At 31.6% G+C, this 23,953-nt stretch overlaps 1 protein-coding gene across 2 annotated transcripts in view; it reads right to left on the bottom strand.

The window, feature by feature from the left end:
• Positions 1 to 20,555, bottom strand: part of Tmprss15 (transmembrane serine protease 15) — a 114,658-nt gene extending 94,103 nt beyond the window's left edge. The window contains exons 1-6 of one of the 2 annotated variants that reach the window (XM_076868384.2): positions 20,411 to 20,555; positions 17,355 to 17,485; positions 17,045 to 17,112; positions 6,733 to 6,884; positions 2,331 to 2,381; positions 815 to 850 (exon numbers count right to left, since the gene is read on the bottom strand). In XM_076868384.2, the coding sequence (XP_076724499.2) occupies positions 815 to 850; positions 2,331 to 2,381; positions 6,733 to 6,884; positions 17,045 to 17,112; positions 17,355 to 17,485; positions 20,411 to 20,555 (583 nt within the window). The remainder of the gene's footprint in view (positions 1 to 814; positions 851 to 2,330; positions 2,382 to 6,732; positions 6,885 to 17,044; positions 17,113 to 17,354; positions 17,486 to 20,410) is intronic. The other variant, XM_076868385.2, reaches the window with a different exon arrangement.
• Positions 20,556 to 23,953: the final 3,398 nt, after the last annotated feature.

Here is a 23,953-nt window from a genome sequence, read left to right as displayed (position 1 = left end):
AAGTAAAACCAGAACGGTTGTATAGTACAACACCATCATAAAATTGAAAAATCATAAGCTGAATTATTGCAAGCTGGAGACCATCTGTATAGAGCTTAGTGATATCAGCAGTTTCAAGCATCTGCTGGGTATCTTGAAATGTCCCCTCTATGGTTATGGGGTACTACCATATTATGGGAGTTGATGGAAGATCTACACAACTTTTACTTTATTTAGTTTAATTAAAAGGATTAGGGCTGCACATAGGCTATTTAGCATGAAGACTAAATCAAAACTAGGGAAAGCATTTTAGTTGCTTGGCACAAAGATGGGAGCACAAATTACTCGGAATCCAGATAAATTGGCTAATCAAAGATTTATAGTAGGAATTAGCATAAAGTAGACACTGATTCAAAAAAAATATTATTGAGTGAATGACTTCAAGGCTAGCTTGGTCATGGTTTGGCAACCAGTACTTTGGTAATAGGAAGAAGCATGTAGAACTTGTATGTAGAGAGAGAAATCAAAAGAAAAAAGTCCCTAATATCTGATGAAACCATCATGCTTTCTGGAATATATTTTCATACTATTGATCCTTAGCAACAGATAATAAACTTTGTTCTGTCAGAGTGAGGTAAGATAACCCAAGCATTAGCTCCCCAAAATATTGTCACTTTAAACCTGAATCTAAAAGTACAATCTCCTATGTTTACGTTTTCTTATCTTTACAATAAGGGTAATGTTAAACTGCTTTGGCATCACAGAGTTTTCAGATCTAAACTGGAACATGAGTAAAACCTTTTAAAAACGTATAGAAATTATTATTTAGGCTGACCTGTAGTTGCCAGAGGACTTCTGGTTGTTAGGATGTCTGTAAAGATAAATGATATCATTGTGAATTATTATTATCTATTAATTTAAGAATATGTCATTTGTATCTGGATCTAAGAATAGATTTTTCATGTGTTCTTTTTTATATTTTATATTTTAAGTGATAAATAATTGTTATATATATTTATGAGGTACAATGTGATGTTTTGATATATATTTTACAATGTATAATGATTAAATTAGGCTAATTAACAAATCTATCATGTTGTGTTCTGCTTCTCATTGATTTTTAGAGTTATAGAGTGAAGGTATTTAGATTTGCACCTCATGTTTATTTTCAAAGTACAGAAGAGAATGATGTTCAATAATCATTAAATAAATATGAAGATTTACTTACTTTATAATGGCTGTAGACTTAAAGATTCTAGGTTAAATAGAAGATTTTAAATAGAAGAATGAGATATGCTTAGATTGTGGGCTCTGGAATTAGGAAGAATTGATTTTGATTATTAACAATTAATCACCTGTGACTCTCAGAATGTAACTTAATTCCTTTATTCATTTCTTTTTAAGTAGAAAAATGTTACCTCCCTAAAGAATTATTTTGAAAATTGTGATATAATATTTATCAAATATAAAACCTGATGCAGGTTAACATCTTAAAAATAGGTCTTTCAAATATTATGAAGGTGACTATGATTATAGAGAATATTGAAAGTTTTACTTTTATAATTTGCACAACCATTTATATTTTTAAAATAATTTAAACAATAACCCATTTAGAATTACTTCTAAGATATGCGAAACAATTTTATTATTCACAATATTCTGGATACAGATTTTCAGATGGGTAAATAGTTGTGCTAAATTATTCTGGTAGTTTGTAAAACCAGGATTAGTGCCAAATTTTCTGGTTTCAGTTCTAATGATTTTTATACAACAGAATAGTTTTATAGTTTAAGATAACTAAGGTTAATTCTAAAGTTTGTTAAGTTTTCCAAAGTGAACTTTGTTGGTAGTGGTGGGATCTTGGTAAGACAAAGTAAATTTCTGAATTGTATGAGCAATTGAAGTTAAGATGGAGTAAAGAAGATGCTAAAGTAGGGAAGTTATCATCAAACATTGGATTCTCCTTTCCAAAGAGTAAAATGAATTTTGAAAGTCATAATTTGAATGCTGTTAAAATTTTCTTTCATAGTCAGTGATTTTATAAACAGTATGGCTTCATCATCTAGTCTACATGTCTGAGTCATATTTTGAAACAACACACACACATACACACACACATGCAGAGAAAGTTCTAAATATGACAAGAACATTGAAATTGAGAATGTATACCACTGACATAGTAACTAGTACTATGAACTCTGTGATATTCTGACTGTATTGTTCCTAACCAGATGTATGATACTTGCATTTTCATACAAAGACTAAATATATCAACAAGTGTTACAGGAATAAAATACCATGGATGGTGATGACCACAAATATATGTTCTTAAAAATGTCTTAAGTACTGACCTGAAATAGTTGCAGGAACAACAGTAGTTGTGGAGGAATTCTCCAAAGATGCTAGAAGAAAGTAAAGTTGATTTGACAATTGTGCTTCCAATGTAAATATATTACAAATCACCGAATACAGTTTGAATGTTTGTTCAAAGGGCATCTGATGTTTTAGAGCTCCTGTTTTGTCCTCTCTATGTTGAATGGTCCTATTCATGATATGGTTGTGTCACATTTGATGAATTTCCAGTATTTGCACATTCTGTCTATACAATTTATTTATGCAAACAATTTGCTTTATGTGCTACATTTCAATAAAAGTATCTATTCATTGATTCTGTAGTCATATTCAATAATTAATATTTACATCACATAATAATGTGACATTAGTCTCTTGTGGTTTTCCACTGAAACATGTAGAAGACCTCAATCACAAAGTAATTGTGCCTATAACAATATCTACTACGAACCAAGTATAGTATGAGTATAAATGTTTTTCACAGAAAAGAGTTGTATATTGGTCCTCGGGAGCACCATTCCAGTGTGCTTACCATGACTAAGAGTTGTACCTATGCCTATGGATTACGCTTTACTTTTCTGTGTAGCTAGTGTACATAAAGGACAAATGAGTCTAATTATACATCTAGTCTTTCTAAAGAGGCTGCCAGTGCATGACAAAAGTAGAATTAGTAAACAAATTTTGTATGTTTTATGTTAAAATTCCTAGGAAAGATTCTTTTCTGAAAATTAAAGCATTATAGCCCACTGGGTTGGTGAAGGGCCAGAATGCTCATATTTTGAAAATATTTTAAAATTAGAACTATTGTTATATGTGTGCAGTTTATTCAAGACTGTCATGTATATAGTGAACAAATTGAGTCCTTACTTGAAACATCTAGTCTGTCTAGATGTTTAGAAGTGACCAATGTATATTACATGTAGAGGTAGTGAAATATAACTTTTTAAATATCTTTTTTTGCTAAAATTCACATGAAATATTGTCTTTTGAGAATCAAACTGTTAAACCACCTCTGTGAGCAGTATGATACTGCTTGTACTTGTTTGGTGATGTGGAGGAGGTGGGAAAGAAGCAATTGTAAAAGGTCATATGTCAGTGTGTTTATTCTTGTATATTTTCAAACATCAGCCTTCAGTATGTTTGGTGCATTTTGCTTTGTTTTGTATATGGTGTGTGTAATGGACAAATGAATACCAATTTTGCAATATCTAGTCTCTAGATGTTAAAGAGGTTATCAGTGTATGACCAAGTAGTTAGTAAAATTAGCACATTTTGTACATTTTGTGTTGAAATTCATAGGAAAGCTTGTCCTCTGTAAAGGACTTTTGAATATGAATTTGTTCACCATCTCTAAGCATTAAACATGCCTGTACTTGTCCACCGGACTGAAGGTAGAGAGAAGGAAGTGAGGAGGGAAAGGTTCAAGGACAAAATGCTCATGTTAGAAGATACCTCAGATTATAACCATTGCTATGTGTGCTATTTTATCTACCAGTGCTGTATGCATAGTGGACAGAACCTCATGTGTAATATCTAGTCCTTCTCTACATTTAGAAGTGCTTGATGTATTTAAAAGTAGAAGTAGTAGAATTAAAAATTTTTGTAAATAGCTTTTAAAAACTGATGAAATACTGACTCTGGAATTGTTAAACCAACTCTGAACAGAATACCATCTATACTTGTTCATGGGTTGAAGGAGGTGGGAAGGAAGAAGTTTCAAAGGTGTTTTATTAGAATGTGCTAGAAAATTTCAGCTTACCCATTGCCCTGTAATGTGCATTTCATTTAACTTTGTTATACTGTATATATTGTATATACACTGGATAAAGGAGTACTAATTTTATAATATCTAGTCTCTAGATATCAAAGAGATTTCCAATGTATGACAAAGGAAGAAAAATATCATTTTCTTCAATTGTTAATATATTTAAAAATTTTAAAAGTATAGTGAATCAATTTACAAGCTACAAAGAAAACTGAAGCATATGTCATCAGCCATAGGTCTAGTAAATTTGAATTTATTCATAACTGTATTGATGATACATAGTCTAAGCAGAATGTTCCTGCCTGCTAAATTGCTCATTTCACTATTTATTTATTTTCATCTTGTATTGTTCATATGAGATCTAAGACAGGTTTTAAATGACAAGTGGCAGATTATTGATGAATAAGATAACAAGATTTATAAAAATTTTTTATAAAGATAATATTTTAAATTTTTCATTTTGACAGTATTCACTAAATTTAAAGATATGCACGAAATTCTTAATCAATTTACAAAAAATCAACTTGAAAATCATATGATATTAAAATATTAAAAATAAACACCTAGAATTAAGTTTGGTGTCTTGTTTATAAGTTTCTTTTAATGCAGTTCAATAAATCAAATAAATTTTAACTTCAACTTGTTGTGGATATTTATGAATTGATGTTGATATAAGGTCTATGGCATTTATAAAACAGATTTTAAGTTAACTCAAGACAAAAGTCATGGTTATTTATATATAAATAAAATAAATTATATTTATATAAAAATATTTACAATAATTATATATATATATATATATATATATATATATATATATATATATATATATATCAGATTACATATATATTATACTGGGGAGTGAACTCAGGACCTCACTCATGTTAGGCAAGCAGTTTATCACTGAGCCATATCCTTGGCTCAATATTTTCTAAAATCATAAACTTCCCTCCTTAAAACTGTTCAACTGTGAAAAGTCACGAAAATAAATGTCAGCATAACTTTCAAATTATTTGCCAAAACAGGCCTCAAGAAACCAAGACACATTTAAATAAAGATAGCAAAAATCAACCAAACAAAAAAAATCCCCCAAAACAAAACAAAACAAAAAAGATATAACTAAAAGAAAATAACAAAGAAAACTTTTTAGGAGAAAAACAACTACTGAAAACCCACCAAAGAACATTTTTCAAAGATAAAACCATTATAGATAAACTCTAGTAATGAGGGTTAAGAGTACACACATTAGGAACAGATCACCTAGATTAGAATCCTTTATTTAACTATAAATAGCATGTGCTTTTAGGCAATTTTCTGATATTATCTGTGCTTTAGTCTCCTATTCTGTAAAATGGGGTTAGTGCAGACATCATATTACAGGATCAATGTGGGGAGTAAATGTGTTGTTAGGTAAACCACCTGTTCTAGTTAATAATGGCTGATAGTAATTTTTAGCTAATCTGAATCAGACAAAAGTCTAAAGTAGGCCATCTATGCCCCACTAACTATGCTAAAGAGAAGCAAGCCATCATGGGGGAGGTACGAAGAACATGAGCTTTCTCAGGGAGCAGGAGTTGCAGGATGCAGGAAGAGACATTGTGGTATAGGAAACTACTTGATGAACCAACATTGGAAAGAGAAGCAACTGGAATTGCAGTTTTACATCTACTATTCTAAAATCAAAGAACAGTACAAAATCTATACTTCTGCATGTTTTCATATATTCAATTTAATTGCAAACCTATATTGAATGACCTTTTTTGTATTAAAACTATTTAAATTGAGGTTTGGTTGTTCTAAATTTGTTTCCATTCTACTTGGTGTGTGTGTGTGTGTGTGTGTGTGTGTGTGTGTGTGTGTGTATATATATATATATATATATATATATATATATATACACACTATTATTTTGGATGTGAGCTTTCAAAAACCTGTGAATTCCCAAACACACATGGCCCCAAAGTTTATAGCAAAGAATTGTGAGCCTAGCAAATTTCTACTGTTCTCAATCAAAATAATTATAGTGTATATATTGTTGAATTGAATTGAACAGAGAGTAACTAGAGTGGAAAAATTAAAATAAAGCATTGATAGGTGTGTTGTCCATTTTCTATTATTTTTGATACCCCAAATATCTTCTCTTTTGGTTTAATCTTATTGTAAATATTATCATTTTTAAAAATAAGATTTAATTTTTATAAATAAGGGACAGGATAGATCAAATCCATTGCCCCCCCTTTTTTTCCCTAACTTTCCAATTACAGACTGAACCTTGCCCCTTGAAAATATCTATCCCTCAATCATAAAACCTTAAGTGGTGCTTTCTGATAGAAGGTTCCTGAAAAGTCCAGCTATACTTGACTGATGTAAAGAGTGTGTCAAGACTTGCAAATGTTTATTCATACCAATATTTTTAGAAACTTTATGATATTTGATATTTTCACAAACTTTTTCTCACTGACATTTTTCCTTTAAATAGTTTCTCCATATTTCACTTTTCTCATGTTAATGTGTTACCTCAGGCAAAAGACAGGCTCCTAAAGTCAAGGACGATCCCACTGCTTTTATGGTATATTGCTAGAATCTTAATTTCATAGCTTAATGATTCAAAGAAATCAAATAATGTTCACAGATACCTGTGATATCAATGCTGTTCAAATCAATATGGAAAGTGACCAGTTGGTTGGATTTATTTGCTTCAATGCCTTGAATCAGTTCTTCTTTTACATTTTCATCTGACACCCACTGAGCAAAAAAAAGGTCAAATAGGACTATAATGCTGCCATTTCTGCAAAGCAAAAGATGATATAAGAGGAAAATGTCAGCTGTCTTCAAGTGATTTATGCTCAATTCATGTAAAATGTCTTTGAAATTCCCTTGTTATCATCTTGTTAATCCTCATTACACCAGTATAAGGTATCGACTCTGTAATATGCATTTTACAAGGTGATTTTTTTTGCAATTTAAAGTAAGATAAAAAGAATAAGATAAGTTATGTTAAATATTATCTTTGCTTTTAAGGTGGAAAGAAAAAGAATTAAAACACAAGGTGATTTTCTGAGAACAAACTCCAAAACAGACAATGGAATTCAGATTTTCTGGGTTATACATTAGAATCCTGATCCCAAGCCAGGCTATTCCTCAGAATCACTTGTGTGAAATTAAGAAAAATCACATGGTATCATGACATTTATTCTGATTTTACTGTTTGAAGGAGTGAAGAGTATGGATTTGTAATTTCTCTGGTTATTATTTTTTTATTTGAGAAATATTTATTTATTCTCCTTGAAGCAACCATACCAAGCACCAATGCATCTGCTTAGTGTACTTCCTTTTTGCTTTAGTGTTAGATACAACCATTAAGTGTGTAGCATGACAAATATTTCCTCAGCTTATACCCAAAAGACTTAAAATATTTGGTTAATTTTTAAGCAGAAACCTAATATAGTTTCACATAATTTTTTTTCTATATAGTTTAAGAAGTCTTGATATTCTAAGCTAATAGTGATTATATTTACTATTTTCTTCTTTATTCTCTTTAGTCTTAATATGTCAATATGCTCTGGTTTCAAGGTATAAAAAAAAAAGAAATATACCTAAGATGATTTAGGATTTATGGGCTATTCAGTTTAATAGCAAATAGTCAGAATTGTCTTGCTTACATCATCTCCCACCATGAAATTCAAATTCAACCAGGTGGTTGTAATTAGCTTCCCTTTTATTTTAACTCCTGAGGTGCCATATGCATTTTTTTTTGTCAAGATTTTTTTCTTGACCATTTATAGAAATATAAAAACAAATACTTTCTTTGGTAGTAGAGGTACTTGAGATATTTTTTTGTTTGTTTTGTTTTGTTTTTTGCTTTCTTTCCTATATTTTTACTAACATGATTGATAGTCTTTTAGGATATAACCATTTGAGAGAAAACTCCTAATTCTGATGTTCATTCTGTACCTGTTTGTAAGCAGTGGGTACTCAGAGTGTACTTGATTCCAGAGGGACAGACAGACTAGGAAGTATCAATTTTTATATGATATGTTTGCTGTTTCAAAATATAGGCATCACACCTATGTATCCCTGTGGTATCTGTAAGTTAATGAGGTCTCACTGGAAGAATTTTATCAACTCCAAAAGAGTTCTTTATTTATATAGTTGCTATGGTTTGAGTATGTAGTATTCTGCAGAGACTCATGTATTTGGCTTAGCCCCTAACACAACAGTGTTCTGATTTGAGGCCCTAGGAAGTAATTGGATCATAAAGGCTCTGACCTCATCAGTGAATTAATCCATTAAGAGATTGGTCATGTGGCTGGATGATTGGGAGGTGGTGGAAACTATAGGAAGTGGAACTTAGTTGAAGGGAATAGGTCCTCTGGGGTTGCTCTGAGCTTTCCTCTGCCATGCCCTTCCACAGTGATGCTTTGCATCACCTTAGGCCCAAAACAATGGAGCTGATGATCATGAGCTAAAACCTCTGAAATCATGAGCCAAAGTAAATTTGTTTAAGTTGTTCACGCCATGCATCCATGAAAAGTTGACTAACACAATATCCATCTATTTCTATCCACTATCCTACTGCAACCTAAAATGTTAACTTTTTCCTTCTTTACTGTATGAAAGACCAAAATCTTCCCAAAAGATTATAGTTGTTCAGGATCCTCAGAAGATAAGACATCCTTCTTAATGCCTGTACCATGATTCAGGTTCATAGGAATGATTCATGTAGCTGTTATTTTTTTTATGTTTGAAAGAAACAGATTTCTCTGATACAATGATTTCACATTTCATTTCTATTGCATTAATTATTTTTAAAATGTGACAAGATTTAAATGTCCACCTATTTGCTTAAATCATTGTAATAAAATCTTGTAAATGACAGGGCTCCTTAGTAACTACTTTTATCAGTGTTCCCAAACATAGACACAGAATCACTTCTTGTCTTTAATAAGTATGTATTTTGTCACAGACACTGTTTCTAACTATTCTTCCACTCTTATTAATTTTTGCATGCCAGCTGATCCCCGTGTTGAAGAATTGTTCTGCATTCTCTCAAGGATACCATCTTGAACAATTCCTCATTTCAATCAAGGTTTAATGCAGGGGCGGATGACTGTACTCTGCTCAAGAAATCTGAGGAGAAAATTATGGCTAACTTTTGGAAAACTTTTTCTAATGCAAGAAGGGTTATAGAAGAATACCATTTTCTTTGTTAAACATAACTGTGTCTACATATGATTGCCAAATTTCCTCATCATTGTGGGACGAGGAGGTGAATCATGGTTGACAAGCTAAATAGAGCATAGTAGAAAAAGAAAAGCACCTAAATCTATGCCCAATCATATTATGACCATTATACCACTGAGTTAGATTCCACTGAAATCTCCTGCTTTCATATGATGTCAGATAATAAACATGTACTATTTAAGGTGCTTGTAGTCATGTGTTATGTTAATTGAAAATTTTAAAAAAAATTAACCGGAACACATCTCGCAGGCTTCATTCCACATTTATTGGAACAGAAACTCCCGAAAAGGAGATGTGCTTTGCTCTGTCTTTTCAGCTCATTTTGGTCAATATTTTCATTTTAGTAAGAAAGCTATTGAGACTCAGATTATTGTAGGTGACTTTTCCCAGGGTAGTATAGCTTATAAGTTAGATATAGAAATAATACTTACGCCTCTGTCTCCTAGATGTATTTTTACATAATTCCTGATCTCTCACCATCAACTCTTTTCATTCCTTCTTCCCTCTTCCTCTCTCTTTCTTCCTCTCTTCATTTCCTCCCGTTCTCCCTCCTTCTTTCTTCTCTCTCTCCCTCCCTCCCTACTACCTTCCCTTCCATATTTCCTCACATGTTTATTTATTTATCTTTAATTCATAATGGGAATTGGATCCAGGGGTACTCTATAAATGAGCTATATCTCCAACCGTTTTCATTTTCTTATTTTGAGACATGGTCTCACAAAGTCGCCCAGGCTGGTATCAATTTGTGATCCTTCTGTCTTATCCTCTCAAGTAGATGTAATTACAGGCATTCACCACCATATCTGGCACAACGCCACTTCTATAGCTACTATTGTGAGCTATTTCCAACCAGGAAAGATACTATAATGCATTACTTTGGAGAAAGTTCCAGGGTTTTATGATCTTGCATTGTTACAAGAATTTGACATTCAAAAAGATAGAATACCTATCTGGGTGTTTGGTGAGGACACTAAAGATATTTATTCTCTAGCATTTTCAAGATATAGACACTCTTCCTCCTATTTCTCCCTCTCTTCCTTCTTCTTCTCCTTTCTCTCTTCCTCTTCCCTTCTCTTTATGTCTCCATAATCAACCTCACCTCCAAAGATATGAGTAATTATTCATGAGCTTAAAAAGTGCAGGATGAAATATGATTTAAGTAAGTGTGAACTATATCTGCTATTTTCTTAGCTGTCAATGGCACATTTTCATTTTATCTTTGGTTGTACAGTATATAACTTAGAATATAATTAAGTCTGTTTTTTCTTCATGTATTTTCTACATGTTTAACTTGACTGAACACTTTTTATTTTGCTTTTATTTTATTTTATTTGAGCTAGGGAGTGGAAATGTAAAATATTTGGAGTAGAGAAAGTACAAATTTGTAATTTTCCTACACTGAGTTGAAAGTGATTGGATTAGTTCATCCTCAGGCAAAAAAAGGTTTTTGTGTGAAAGATGTGTTCTCTTGGTTGTGAATTATACATTGCATTTAATAATGTATACTTTGCAAGGATAAAAGTTACATATTCTATAACCACTTACAATTGGATTCTTTAAAGTTTCTTTTTTATTCAGTACATGTTGAGATAAGAAAGATGTATAGTTGAAATTAAGAAAGCCATACTAGGCATTTATTTTTGTTTCACCTCATGAGAAGACTATAGATTTTTATGTGCTTATGTGTGTGTGTGTGCGTGTGTGTGTTTTAGTATTTTAGTAAAGATCTCTATCACTTGCTGTGTGTTTGAGTTTTTTATTAAGTAAATGAGGACTATTTCTATAGTGGAAAATGGTCCATTTCATTTCAAAGTACTTGTTTCAGTAGAATAGCTGAGTATTTCTTTTTTTAAAAGCAGATAAATCCTGTCATTTCACAGCATGAGGTAAATAGATCAAAATGTTTCTTATCTCATATTTTCATTAATGATATTGATAAACTTTAGGTTTGCTGAGTAAACAAAAGTCATTCTTTTCCTAACTTTGTGATTTATCTGTGTTCAAAGGGCAGAATTAGTGCCTATGACCACAAAGTGTAAACAGTATTTTGTTAAGAGAATCAAAGCACTTTCCACAAAGCACTGATAGCAGAAAGTATTCCCAAAGGAGAGCCAACCATTTGCTTATTGTGAACAGGACAACACACACACACATACACACACACACACACATACACGTGTATATATATATACCCTATACACACATTATACACATACACACACACATTAGCTGGTGACAAAAAGTAATAAAAATATATTAATGGATAATTTCAGTTATTCTGACTGATACAATCTAACTATGTATACAATCTAACTATATATATACAAAATGTGCATTTAATTAAAATTAATAACAAGAAAGAAAAAATAGGTATTTAAATTGGTTTTTAGATGTACTTTGTTACAAATGGTGTGGAAGTTGTTATTTTAGATGAGATTTCAGATACTTCTGTGCCCTGATTTTATAAACTGAATTTTAAAATGAAAATGACTAAAAAAGCTAATTATGAGTGTGACAATGTTTCTATTCATACATGATTACTTAAAGTCATCCTAAAAGTTTCCTTGTTACTCTATTTCCCAATTCTGAATTGCTTTTGCTCTCTTCTTCTTGATCTCTCAATGTCCCAACCTATAATTTATCATGCAGACATTTTCATGAATTTTCTTTTTGCATTGCATGTTTCAAAAACTTACTTTTGATTCAGTGACCACCAGAGGAAACTATCTCTACACTGATAAAGTATCTTATTTGAGAATCATCATAAAATATTTATCAAGGTGTAGGCACTCTAGTGGCCTCCTATGTTGCTGTGAAGGAGAAGAGCAAAGTATTTTCTCAACTTAATTACCATGTAGTTTCAAATACAGGGGTCTTACCGTGTAGAGAAATAGTTTACTTACTGTCAAAGAAAATGCTGAGATTTTGATAAACCACCAGTCCCCATCAGAAAAACTCTGAGTTGTCTTAAGGTTAGTTATAAAGGACAGAGGGTAGAGGATGAAATTGATAAGGGAAATTAATCAATTAGTAGCTCTAGGATGAAACGAACACATATCTGAATGCACTTTAAAATCTTGCCTTAAAACCCCTAATGGTCAGCATCCCCAGACATGTCTCCTCTTGTCTATGTGTAAACTTTCTGGACTACCAGCTCTTACCAATCCAGAAGCAACTAATACTTCTCCTCCATGCACTCCTCCTAGTCACAGACCTTTCCTACTCCATGCTCTCCTGTCCCTCTTATCTACATGCAATATTAGTTGAAAATTCAATATAAATGATCTATGCTTTTCTTCCCCAAATTTTGATTATAAAAATGCTCTTGACTCTTAGGTCCTGTGCACATATTTTCAGCATTTATGTAGCATTGTTGCTAGTAGTTGCAGAACTTCTCAGGGCCTGGTGCTTTCTTGTCATCAACTGTTATGGCATAATGCACACTTATTTTAGAGGAAACTTGGACTTAAAAGTTTTGGCTTATCTATAAAAAAAAGTCCATATTCAACCTGATGAAAGATGGTATCAAGAATAGTAAGTTCTGGAAACAAAGGTAAAAGTCTTTGTGTTGTAAGTAGGAATGAAAACAGGAATTGGGTGTAGGGTTCGTTACTAAGATTAAGATGTCATGAATATGCAATAAGTTAAAGAATAATAAAGACACTGTAGATTAATAAACAGGTAAGAAAGAAACAAAGAAAGAGAGAGGTGGACAGGAAGAAAGAGAAAATGTAAATTGTTCTTTTTATAGATATATAAAAGATGAAACTTTCCACATTTTTTCATTGCACCTTCAATTATTAGTATTAGCTTTGTTCCAATAGGAATGGCAAGATCCTGACCTTTCTTCTGCCCATTAAATAATCTTCATTTGCCCTCTGTTACTGTTTTTATAAGCATGATTCATTTGCCTCTGATTTTACTATCCTACCTTTATTTGATCAATAAGAACTAAGAATTCTCTGGCCAATGTTAAGACTAACGCAAGGAGTGTATTCCAAGTGTCTCTGTCCTCATGTTCTTTCAATTGTACCGCGTCTTAAATTGTATCTTCAACATACAACATTAATTCTTATTCCTCTTACCCTCCTTCTCCTCCTTCTTTTTCTTCTTTCTATCAGAATGGCTTCCCTTTTTTTCTCTAGTAATCTCTAATTGTGCTTCTCAAACTATTTCTTACATTTTTCAAAAAACTTTCTATGATCTACCACTCCACTTTAAGGGGATCTGTAATTATTAATTTATGGATCTGTAATAAATTAACACACTTGTGCTTTCAGAGAATCATTTCAGAATTTTTGAAATTAGAACTATTTTATCAGAGTGAAGAAACTATAAAAACAGTATACCTATTTTTATATGTACAGGTCAAGGTTTAAAAAACACTCTTAACAGCTAAAATAATATTCAATGTTTTAATAACAGGTGCTAAAATATTTCATTCATTTGCTAGAATTTTACAGAGAAAGTACAGCAAGGCAAGCATTAGTTAGGTTTGGAAAATACAGATACCAAAAATACATTCTCTGCCCTGAGGGAGCTAATAGTCTGGTCAGGAGACAGGCAAATGCACAATTACATTGCAGTGTGAGGATTGTAATTCATATATTTGTAGAGGTGTTAAATGAGCAGAGGAGACAAGTCTCTCCCTCAGTGTAGGATACCAATTAACCATCTCTGGAGAGATGACATATACTGGTTCTTAAATTGCAAGAATGGAGTTAAGTGGATGCAGTATATAATAAGGGGAGAAAGAGGAATATAACCAGTGGAAAAAAATCTACAAAATTTGAGATGATGTACCTTAAGCTGTTTGAAACTTTTTTCTGAGACTAAGCACATTTCAGCCATACCAGTCAAACAAAAGCTAGACTGTATCATTTTAAGTCTTTATATTTTTTTTGCAACTTGCTGTGTACTTTTCTGATTCATTTCTCTCCAGCAATATTTTAAATTCCTCACAACAGGAATTTGAGTCCTATCCTATCACATATTTCCCAGAGCCTAACTGATTACTAATGACAGTTATATATTCATCACTATCTCTTAAGAAGTTTTTGTAAATAGCCAATGAAAAACCTTGTAATCCATCTGGATTACAAGAAGAAGGAGGAGGAGAAGGAGAAGGAGAAGGGGAAGGGAGGAAGAGAAAGAGAAGAAGAAAAGAAGGAGAAAGGGGGAAAAGAAACAGTTTTAATTACAACACAAGAGAAAATGTCTCATTGATGGTGGTTGTGTGAGCCCCTTAATAATATTCTCTCTTAATATCTGTATTCTTAGAACTCAGTTAATTGCCTGGTTCCAAGCAAGTCTTCTATGTATCTGTACTATTAAAAGTGAGAACACAGATGGATGACTAAATGAGCATTTATTCAAGCCTATGTTAAAAAGTCAAAGATTGGCTTCATTTATCCAGAGCAACTTGAATTTCATGTTTGGTGCACTGTTTACAGTGCCTTTCTTTACTGTCATCTTTGTGGTGATTCTGCTCTCTACTTGGTGCTTTGGGGGATTACAGAAGCTTCAAAATTAGTTTCCATTGCACCACAATTAAAGAGGTGATTTTTAAATGTTTCACATGAAACAAATATGCCAACAATGTGTCATTGTTAGGAGAAAAGAAAAGAAAAAAGGAAATAATGATAATTTTCATTATAATGGAAATAAATTCTTTAATGTTTAATTCTTTGTCCATGGCATTCTCCTAAATACACACACACACACACAAACTTTTCATGTTTTAATATATCTATAAACAACATAGAATGTACAGTCACTGTAGACTCCCTATTTCATCTTCAGTTGGCCCATAGCTTTTGCTAAAACACCAATTAAATTATAGCTAAAAAATAACTAATTAATACCAAATTTAAATTGTACACAATCCTAGTGCTAGAAAAAGCCCTTATAGATTTTTGCATGAACTATCACATCTTCACATTCTATAATGTATCCTTGAAAAGGTTATTTCATTATTCATTTAACTCATTCAACTCTGATTGATTATTTTCCTATATGCTAATTCCAGCAAGTACTATTGATGATTCAGAAAAGAATAACATACGTCTAATTACTAAAAAGATAATATTTAAGAAAAAAGTATATTGTAAAATAAGATATTTTATTGATTTTTATAAAATAAATGGCAGTGGAATGCATTACCATTCTTATTACACATATACTGCATAATTTTTCATATCTCTGGTTGTATATAATGTATGTTGATACCAATTTGTGTTTTCATACATGTACTTTGGATAATGATATCCATCACATAAGATTTTTTTTACTCTATTTTGAATATAGGTTATACCATAAATTTTCCCATAAAGTGCTTGATTCTATCAAGGTTAGAGATAGGGATGGAGAATAAGAAAAGGCACAAAGAGTAAGAATGCACAAAGACGCAAGACATTTTAAGAAATGCAGAGAATGAGCTATCCAGAGGGGGACTGTAGTCATCAGGATTCATGTGCTAGAAAACACCAATCTGACAAATTTTTGAATATGTAACTCTGTAAGCTTAGCTCTTATTGTTTTTCTGTTTTGAGTGTTTTTACATGAAAATTAGCCATATAAAAAGCACATGATCATTTTAGAAAGATATACATTAGTATTAGTATCCTGACAATGGAAACATTACCTAGTCTCTCCGAACCACTCATTCTCTTTCTAGCAACACTTTTTCATTCTGAGTTATTTTGAAGGCTTTCTCTTCCTATTTTACACATATATCAGGTCTTGATCTGTTATTTTTTTTTCATTTTCTATTTTTTTTAAATGGAACATTGTCTTTTTTCTCTTTTAACATAATTTTCCAACCAGCATTACAATTTTCTTTGCTAACATGGCTGCTGATTTGTATCTCTGTTTCAAATACCCTTCAATAATCTCAGTTAATTCTAGATTCATCATGATGTCCAGTCTGTAGGATATCAGAATAGGAAACAGGGGACTCTTCCCTATGGATACAGTGATTCAACAGTAAAGTGTGTTGTTAAAAAGGTAGATGTCATGTTAAGTGTTCCTATATTGATCTCTTTCTCTCTCTCTCTCCCTCTCTCTCTCTCCCTCTCTCTCTCCATCTCTCTCTCTCTCTCTCTCTCTCTCTCTCTCTCACACACACACACACACACACACACACACAAACACACAAACACGTACACACACTTCTCTCTATGTTCTAGATTCAAGCATATTATTGCCATATTAATCTAAAAATCCTTAATTTATGGGTTACTTAATTTGCTCCGAGGATAATCTTGATGCCCTCTGGGTACAAGAGTGAACAAGTCCCTGTCTTGTGATTTATAATGTAAATAAAGACTTGTGATGCAGTGATATCTTATTAATAATGAACAATCTTCCTCCACATGTTCATAATAAATTAAATGCTATATCTGATTGTGTAGATACTCAGTCTCCACCCTTCCATGTATCCCTGAAAGAGTTTACTCTCAGGAGAGAGAAACATGCTAACATTTGATTAATTGTCAGAAATTATTATTATGAGCTACTAAATGAAATTTTATGCTGGACTACTTCTCAATCCACACCAAGTGTTGAAATTTCCAAACTTTTTTCCCCCTACAATAGTGATTTTATCATATTCACATATCTATATCTATCCATCTATCTATCTATTTAAGAAGATCAGTAGTTTGTGATCAGTGATGTCAATTAAAATTTTGTGAGTATACTCACTCAAATTGTAGAATTCTTGAGTTTTTATATTTGTTCCTCAGATTACTTGATTGAAAGATCTCATCTATCTAAAAAAAATGAAAAAAGTGCATTAAATTTAGAATTTCAACTTTTGTTTGAAATTTTATATGAAGTATAGATTACAAAATTTTCTTCGTGTTGATGGGAGATTCACACATTTAAGAATCTCAAATGTCCACATTTATTTATTTTCATAAAGAGAAAATGGGATCTATGCATATTTTGGTAAAAAAGTTAAAGAAGCTGTGTTATGAAATTTTTAACGAGCTGAAGAGAGACAATTCCTTACCATTTGCTGAAGGTCAAAAGCAAGAACTTTGAAATCCACAGAGAGTTTGTCTTGCAAATTAGGATTATATGTAGCTCCAGATGTTATTTTAAATGTTCCTCTGACTTTATGATTCATACCAAATACTGCATCTAGATAAATTGATAATAAAAACAACACTGAATTATGAAGAGAATACGTACATAAGACACAAAAGTAAGCAAAATTCTTGCTTGATGTGTTGGTCCCATTGCTCTTGCCTTTTCTTTGTAGTCTTCCTGTTTCAAAATCAATTGCCTTTTTCTACATTCCTTTCTTCTTTCCTTCCCTTCTTTTTTTTTTCTCCTTTTGGCCATCTGGTTATATCAAAAGATTAAAAAAATATACTTCTTTCTTCCATTTTCTTTCTTTGAATTCTAACAGACACTATCAGCTTCTGATTTTTTAATTTTTTTTACTTTTTGAGTTTCCCATTGAAAGACATAGGGACTAATCAGTTTCCACCAGTTATGGGAACTGATTCAGGAAAACATGGTGAGAAATAGACCATTAAAAGTTTTGTAGTTGCTTTCAGATACTTCTTCAACCCCTAGAATCCAGGGACACTGCTGGTTTCCTACATGTGGATTACTGTGAAAAGTTCAGTGTATAGGTTACTTTGAAACAGCTTTAAAGCTACTTCTTGCATTGTGGTAATGATAAACTTGGCATGTACAGCATTTTGACATTAGATGTGACTATCTTTATTGAAGAAGTTATTGAAAATGCTATAAAAATATATCATGTTAACAGGAAAAAAATGAAAAGAAATGATAAATTCAATAATCACATTATGAGAATATTTTCTTTGATATATTTATATTTAAAATGAACAACTTCAGTTGAATCATACAATAATGAAATCCTTAGTAAATGAAATAACAATGATACATAATGCTCACAGTTACATAACATGAGAGGATGTTGGTTTTCCTTCCCACAATGGGGAAATCAGGGCTTAGAATAATTTAGAAATGTCCCAAGGTTGTAAACATAAAAAGTGATAGATCTGAAATTTGGATATAGCAATGGCTAAGTCTACAACCCAAGATCTGTCATGGGTGCCAAACTTTCTAATGTTCTAAGAACATTCAAACTTATATATTAAACAATGAATTTGAACTTAGTTTAAATAGTTTTCATTATATAAATGATATATTTTATTTTAATACATCATTTTGAATTTTTTGAATTTATATTCATTAATTTAGCAGATATACAATTAATTCTTAATATGTGTGTGGAACGAGAAATTCTAGGACCCTTTGTAGAAACCAAAAGCCCTGTATGTTCAAGTATTACACATAAAATGGAATATTATTTGTATATAACCTATTTGAATATAACCTATGCTATTTTATTTACTCAAAATTACATTTAAATTTTATGTTTAAATATGGAAAACAAAGAAAGACTGAATTGTCATAGATTGGGGAGTCTAAGGAAATATGTTAACTAAATTCAATGCAGGAAATAACATTGGATTCTGAACAATAGAACATTAGTGAAATATGAATAGTAAGTATGGTTCAGTTAATATTTTATCAATAGAATTTCTTAGCTTTGACAATTATTATAGATAAATAAGCCACTTACAGTTAGGAAAACTGGGTGAAGTTTACATAAGATTTCTGTAAAATTTTGATAATTTTTTAAAGTTGATTTTCAAAAAAGTAAAAAAAAATTAAAATCACTGAAGTCTATGTTATGCTCTCTGATGTTCTAATCAATATTTAACTCAAATTCCTTTTTATATTTAATTGTTCCCTCTTAAATTGGAATAACATTTATAAATAATTATTTCCCATTTTGCTTATAAAATAGCAAAACTTTATATCTTTACTAAGTACCAAAGATTCTAATAGACTCCTAAATGATTATAAATTCTTGAAGTTTTTCACACCATTTAAATAATACCAAAGCAGCCACTCTTTCAAAAATATAATTCACCCTCTACAATTGTTTATACAAATGTAAAAAATATTTGCCATTCTTCTTTCTCTTTAAAATATATTCCTTGCATATGGAAAAGTATTCAAATAAACCAGGTATTATGTTTAATTATTTTATCAAACTTTAATTTTATTGCATTCTAATTAAAGCTCTTATTTACTAGAGTAAAATAACTAACCCAAAAGCTAAAATATTTTTTAGTGAAAGTAATATCACTTACAATGCAAAAGTTCCTACCTGTTGAGGTTTCAGAAAGTGTTAGTTTGCATATATATTTCATCATTTAAAAATGGTGAAGAAGTTTCAGAAAGAATATACTCTCAATACTCTAGTTATTGCTGTTTCTAATTTAATTTATACTCCAAGTACATAAGTGGTAAATTTGAGCACAACTTTTAGACTCTGATCATGTAGTTTGGAATCTTTTTGCTATTTACTGATGATGTAAACTTAAGCAAATTAGTACTTTTTTTCTCTTAGATTCATCACTAACCCATAGATTTATTTTTTAAGTTAATGCCATTTAAAATCTTTTGAAAGCTATTGATACACACTAAGATGGTTCTAAATAATGAGCTTTTATCAAAGTTTCTATTCAGTTTGAAAGTCTTGTAAATCTACACTTACATTTAAATTGATTTAAACTGTGTTAATGAATTTTTTGCTTAATAAGAGAAGGAAGATATTATTCTATAAAAATAAACAATAATTTTCATTAATTTTATATTTATCAAGTTGTATCTTCTAAGATATTTTAATATGTTTAGAATTTTAATTCTACATAGTGAATCTACAGGCTGTGAAATCTATTTTGTCTTATGCTACTGAGAAACATTATTCACTAAAAAGAAAAGAAAGAAAAAGCAAACTTTAATCTCAATCTTGAATTCTGGATTGTTTTAAATTATACCCTAAGTAACTTCATCTAATATTCTATGAAGAGGATGACAGAGAAGCATCAGAAGGCAACAAAAATATCTTTTCATGAAAGGACAGCAGTGAATAAAATACACTGATAGGAAAAATGAGATTAAAGTGTCAGGATGCATCTGTAAAGACCTTCAGCAGCCAGGTCTGGGACTTACCTCCTTCTGATTCCTTGATTGCCAACCAGGACACTGCTATTAGTCCAGCACACAGCACCATCAATGTGGCAAATAGAAGTGCAAACATGACTTCATAGGAGCTGAGAGAACCATGCCTTGAAGATGCACTTCTTTTTGACCCCATTTTCGGGCTTTTGAAGACCTGCTAATTTAAGAGCTGTGAGAGAATAGAGATATTTATGTTCTCCACGTCAGCAAAACCGATACTCCAGCACCAATTGAACTGTAAAACCCTCTCAAATTTTTAAGGATTTGTTGAGCAGTAACTACTGAAGTGCACACTCATACTAGTCAGTATAAAAGTGTTGTGTGTGTATCTTTGGCAACATTATACTTTAAAAGGGTAGTTAATCTTTAAGAAGATATAAATGAGTACAGATGATTAGAGTTATAAATGGCAATCTCCTGAACAGGCTTTTTGTGGAAGTAAATGAAATTAAATTCATGTTGTAAACAAAAAGGACACTTTATCATTCTGAGAACTCTTGGGGAAAATATGAAATTCATGATAGACTGATTAGTCATTAGGCATGTACATTTGATATTTGCAGAGAGTTTCTAACAGATCAACCTCTTACCTTCTGACTCAGCTTATTATAAAGGCACTTCCCCTCTTGTACAGGGGTGTAGACATTTCAAAAATAACTTATGCACAGGTGTATATAAAACTTAATTTATACTTTGTTTCTCTCACTCTTATTTTTTTCTTATTGAAACAACTGAAAACTTTGTTATGTTCCTCATTTGAAGTGATGCAATGTAAGGCAGTATTGATTTAAAACTTAGAGAAAATATCCTTAAGGCCTCATATGGTTGTTCTTTATGGCTTTGCAGTTATCAATATATGGGAGCAGCTGCAATAAGATGACCAAAGCATTTGTTCCTATTTTAAGTAAGTATTCTCCCTGAGGAAGACATTGCTCACTTGCCCTGGACTTTATTTCCTTAAACATGCCAATTATAGCAAGAGATTAAGATAACAGCATTTAATTGTGGATGTAAACTTTATGGGAAAAATAAAGTTATTTTCTGATAATTAAAGTACAGCATTTCATTGAAACATCCACACCTTGAATAGTAAAAATTATGTCAGGATTAAAATTGTATTTAGAAGTAAACTAGTTTGCCTTTTTTTTTTTTTTCCTGGTAGATTCAATTGGTGAGAAATAAGGAAGCTCTTTAGAAACACTTAATAAACTCAAATTGTTGAATATTATAATTGGCTAACATGATATCATTTTCTTCTTTACCATGGTTAAAAGAGAATAGCATGTTGCATTCAAATCCTTTATGATCAAAACTAGAATAAAAGTAAATGAATCTAGGTCATGGGAAAATATTTATATTTATATTTAATTGAATTAATACTAGTTGTTAAACGCTCTGTATATGAAATAAGAGAATCCATTGAAGGAATGGGAAAAATTATTTTATTTATAATACAGGGGACAGTTCTAATAGTAAGCCAGACTCTAATAAAAGGTGGATCTGGAAAAGATGCCCTTAAATCTGGGAAGCCAGAAAAGTGAATGCACAATGGGTGTTTCCTTTATATTGCTGATGCAGAAGCAAACACTTTTCAGAAAATCAAGTAGAACTTCAAGTTACATTCCTTTTGATTTTTTAGAAGGAAAGGATAAGACAGCAAAGAAAGTTCATATGCTCTGTTCCAAGCACAGGCTATATAAATAGATAAAATGTACAATTAGAAACACAAAATAACTTATTTATGTTCAGAAACAAAATCAATATCCAGATTATAAATTTTCCTCCACTGGTATATTGTAAATAATTACACTTAATATTTTCAAATAATTAAGTGGGAAAATATCTTTTTTATCAAGGCAATAATCTGTAAAGGACAGACTATAATTTAAGCAAATAGTTAAATGTGAAAAAATATATTATGTCTTAAAGTTTAAAAAACTATTAATATGAACTAGAACTTACCTTATCAGATAGCAAAACCCTTAACAGAGTTGTAATAGTAAACACAATGTGGTATTAGTGCAACCAATGAGAATAAAGAATCCATAAACAACTTGTTTTGCCAGTGAAAATCTTATATTAACTAAATAGTTTCAGTGTTAGCAGGTGGGAGAAAATGGCTATTCAATACATGGTGATGTATTTCAGTTTTGTTGAAAAAAATATTAAGGAGACAAATATAATAATTGTTGCATCTGAAATTTATCTTTGAGGCAATACATAGAAATTCCATGAGAAATAGGGAAATGAGAAGGTTGGGGTGGGGGTGGGGGTGGGGGTGGGGGTGCGGTGGATCACACAGTGAAGGCTATCCATAACCACCATAATGAGATGTCTGAAATGCGATCCTGCTGGAGATGCCCATGAAACAGTGAGAACAGGTTCCAGAGGTATCCAGGTTAAGGGGCAAGGTGCGGGCTATTTGCCAAATAACCACGTTCATTGACTCAGAGTAACTTTGGGGTTTTCTCTCTGGCACTTAGCCTGCTCTTGGTGTGGGGAGACTGAGAACTTTCCTAGGAAGCTAATTTGAGTGTGTAAAGATGAAGGAGCATGAACATGGGTGTAGAATTCTTACAGTGTCTGAAGCAGCTTACCAGTAGAAAACAATATCCAAGATTTCTACTAAGAAAATAAAATAGCAGGTAATTAATAAAAATGCAAAATCAAAAAAGTAAATATACAGTTGTCCTTCTTTATCTATGTGAGATACATTACAAGACCTTGGTATAACTGAAATCATGGATGGTACTGAACCATAGATATTATGTTTTCCCTCTAGGTACATAAATATTATTAAGTCTAATTTATATATTAAGCCCAATAAGAGACTAACAATAGCAGCACATATTAAAATAGAACAATTGTGACATTAAACTGAGCATTCTAGATATACTTGGGTACTAGATACATAGTAATATACTAGGTATACAAATATGCTTAACAAAGAAATATAGACAGAAGCAGAAAAGCATGAGATTTCATCATGCCAGGCAGAATGGGTGGCAAATTAAAACTTAGGAAATACTATTTGTGGAGTTGTGCATCTAATATTTTCAGACACAGGAAAGTATGATTGCAGAAAGTCAGCCCACAGTTAATAGAGAGCTATGGTATACATTTGGGTTGGTGATGGATAATAATTTACTCCTCTAGATTGGTAAACAGTGAAAAGTGATTTTACTGCCTAACTCCAGGTGAGAAAACTCAAGTGGCTTTCACTTTTCTCCTTTGGGGCCCCTCCCTCCTTCTCCTCTTTTCTGTCTTTCTTCCCAGGTATATTTACACGGTTGCTACAATATCTCTTTTCATCTGGTACATGTTTTACTTATTTCTGTCAGTTTCTTTCCCATTGTTTTCCCACGGAGGGAATGAAATCTTGCATTTGTATGAACTGAAGTTTGAGGAAAATAACTATAGGCTTTCTGTTTTCTGCAACCTGAGGGGATGAGGGAAGGCTTTAAGAAAGTCATATAACTACCTGACAGCACATACTGCCTTCCTGTGATGTTTCCTATTGCTTTCTTCAGCAAT

This window comes from Callospermophilus lateralis, chromosome 10 (assembly GCF_048772815.1).
Source record: "Callospermophilus lateralis isolate mCalLat2 chromosome 10, mCalLat2.hap1, whole genome shotgun sequence".
NCBI lineage: Eukaryota > Metazoa > Chordata > Mammalia > Rodentia > Sciuridae > Callospermophilus > Callospermophilus lateralis.
Note: the sequence above shows the minus strand (reverse complement) of the source record. Positions and strands in the feature narration are given on the sequence as shown.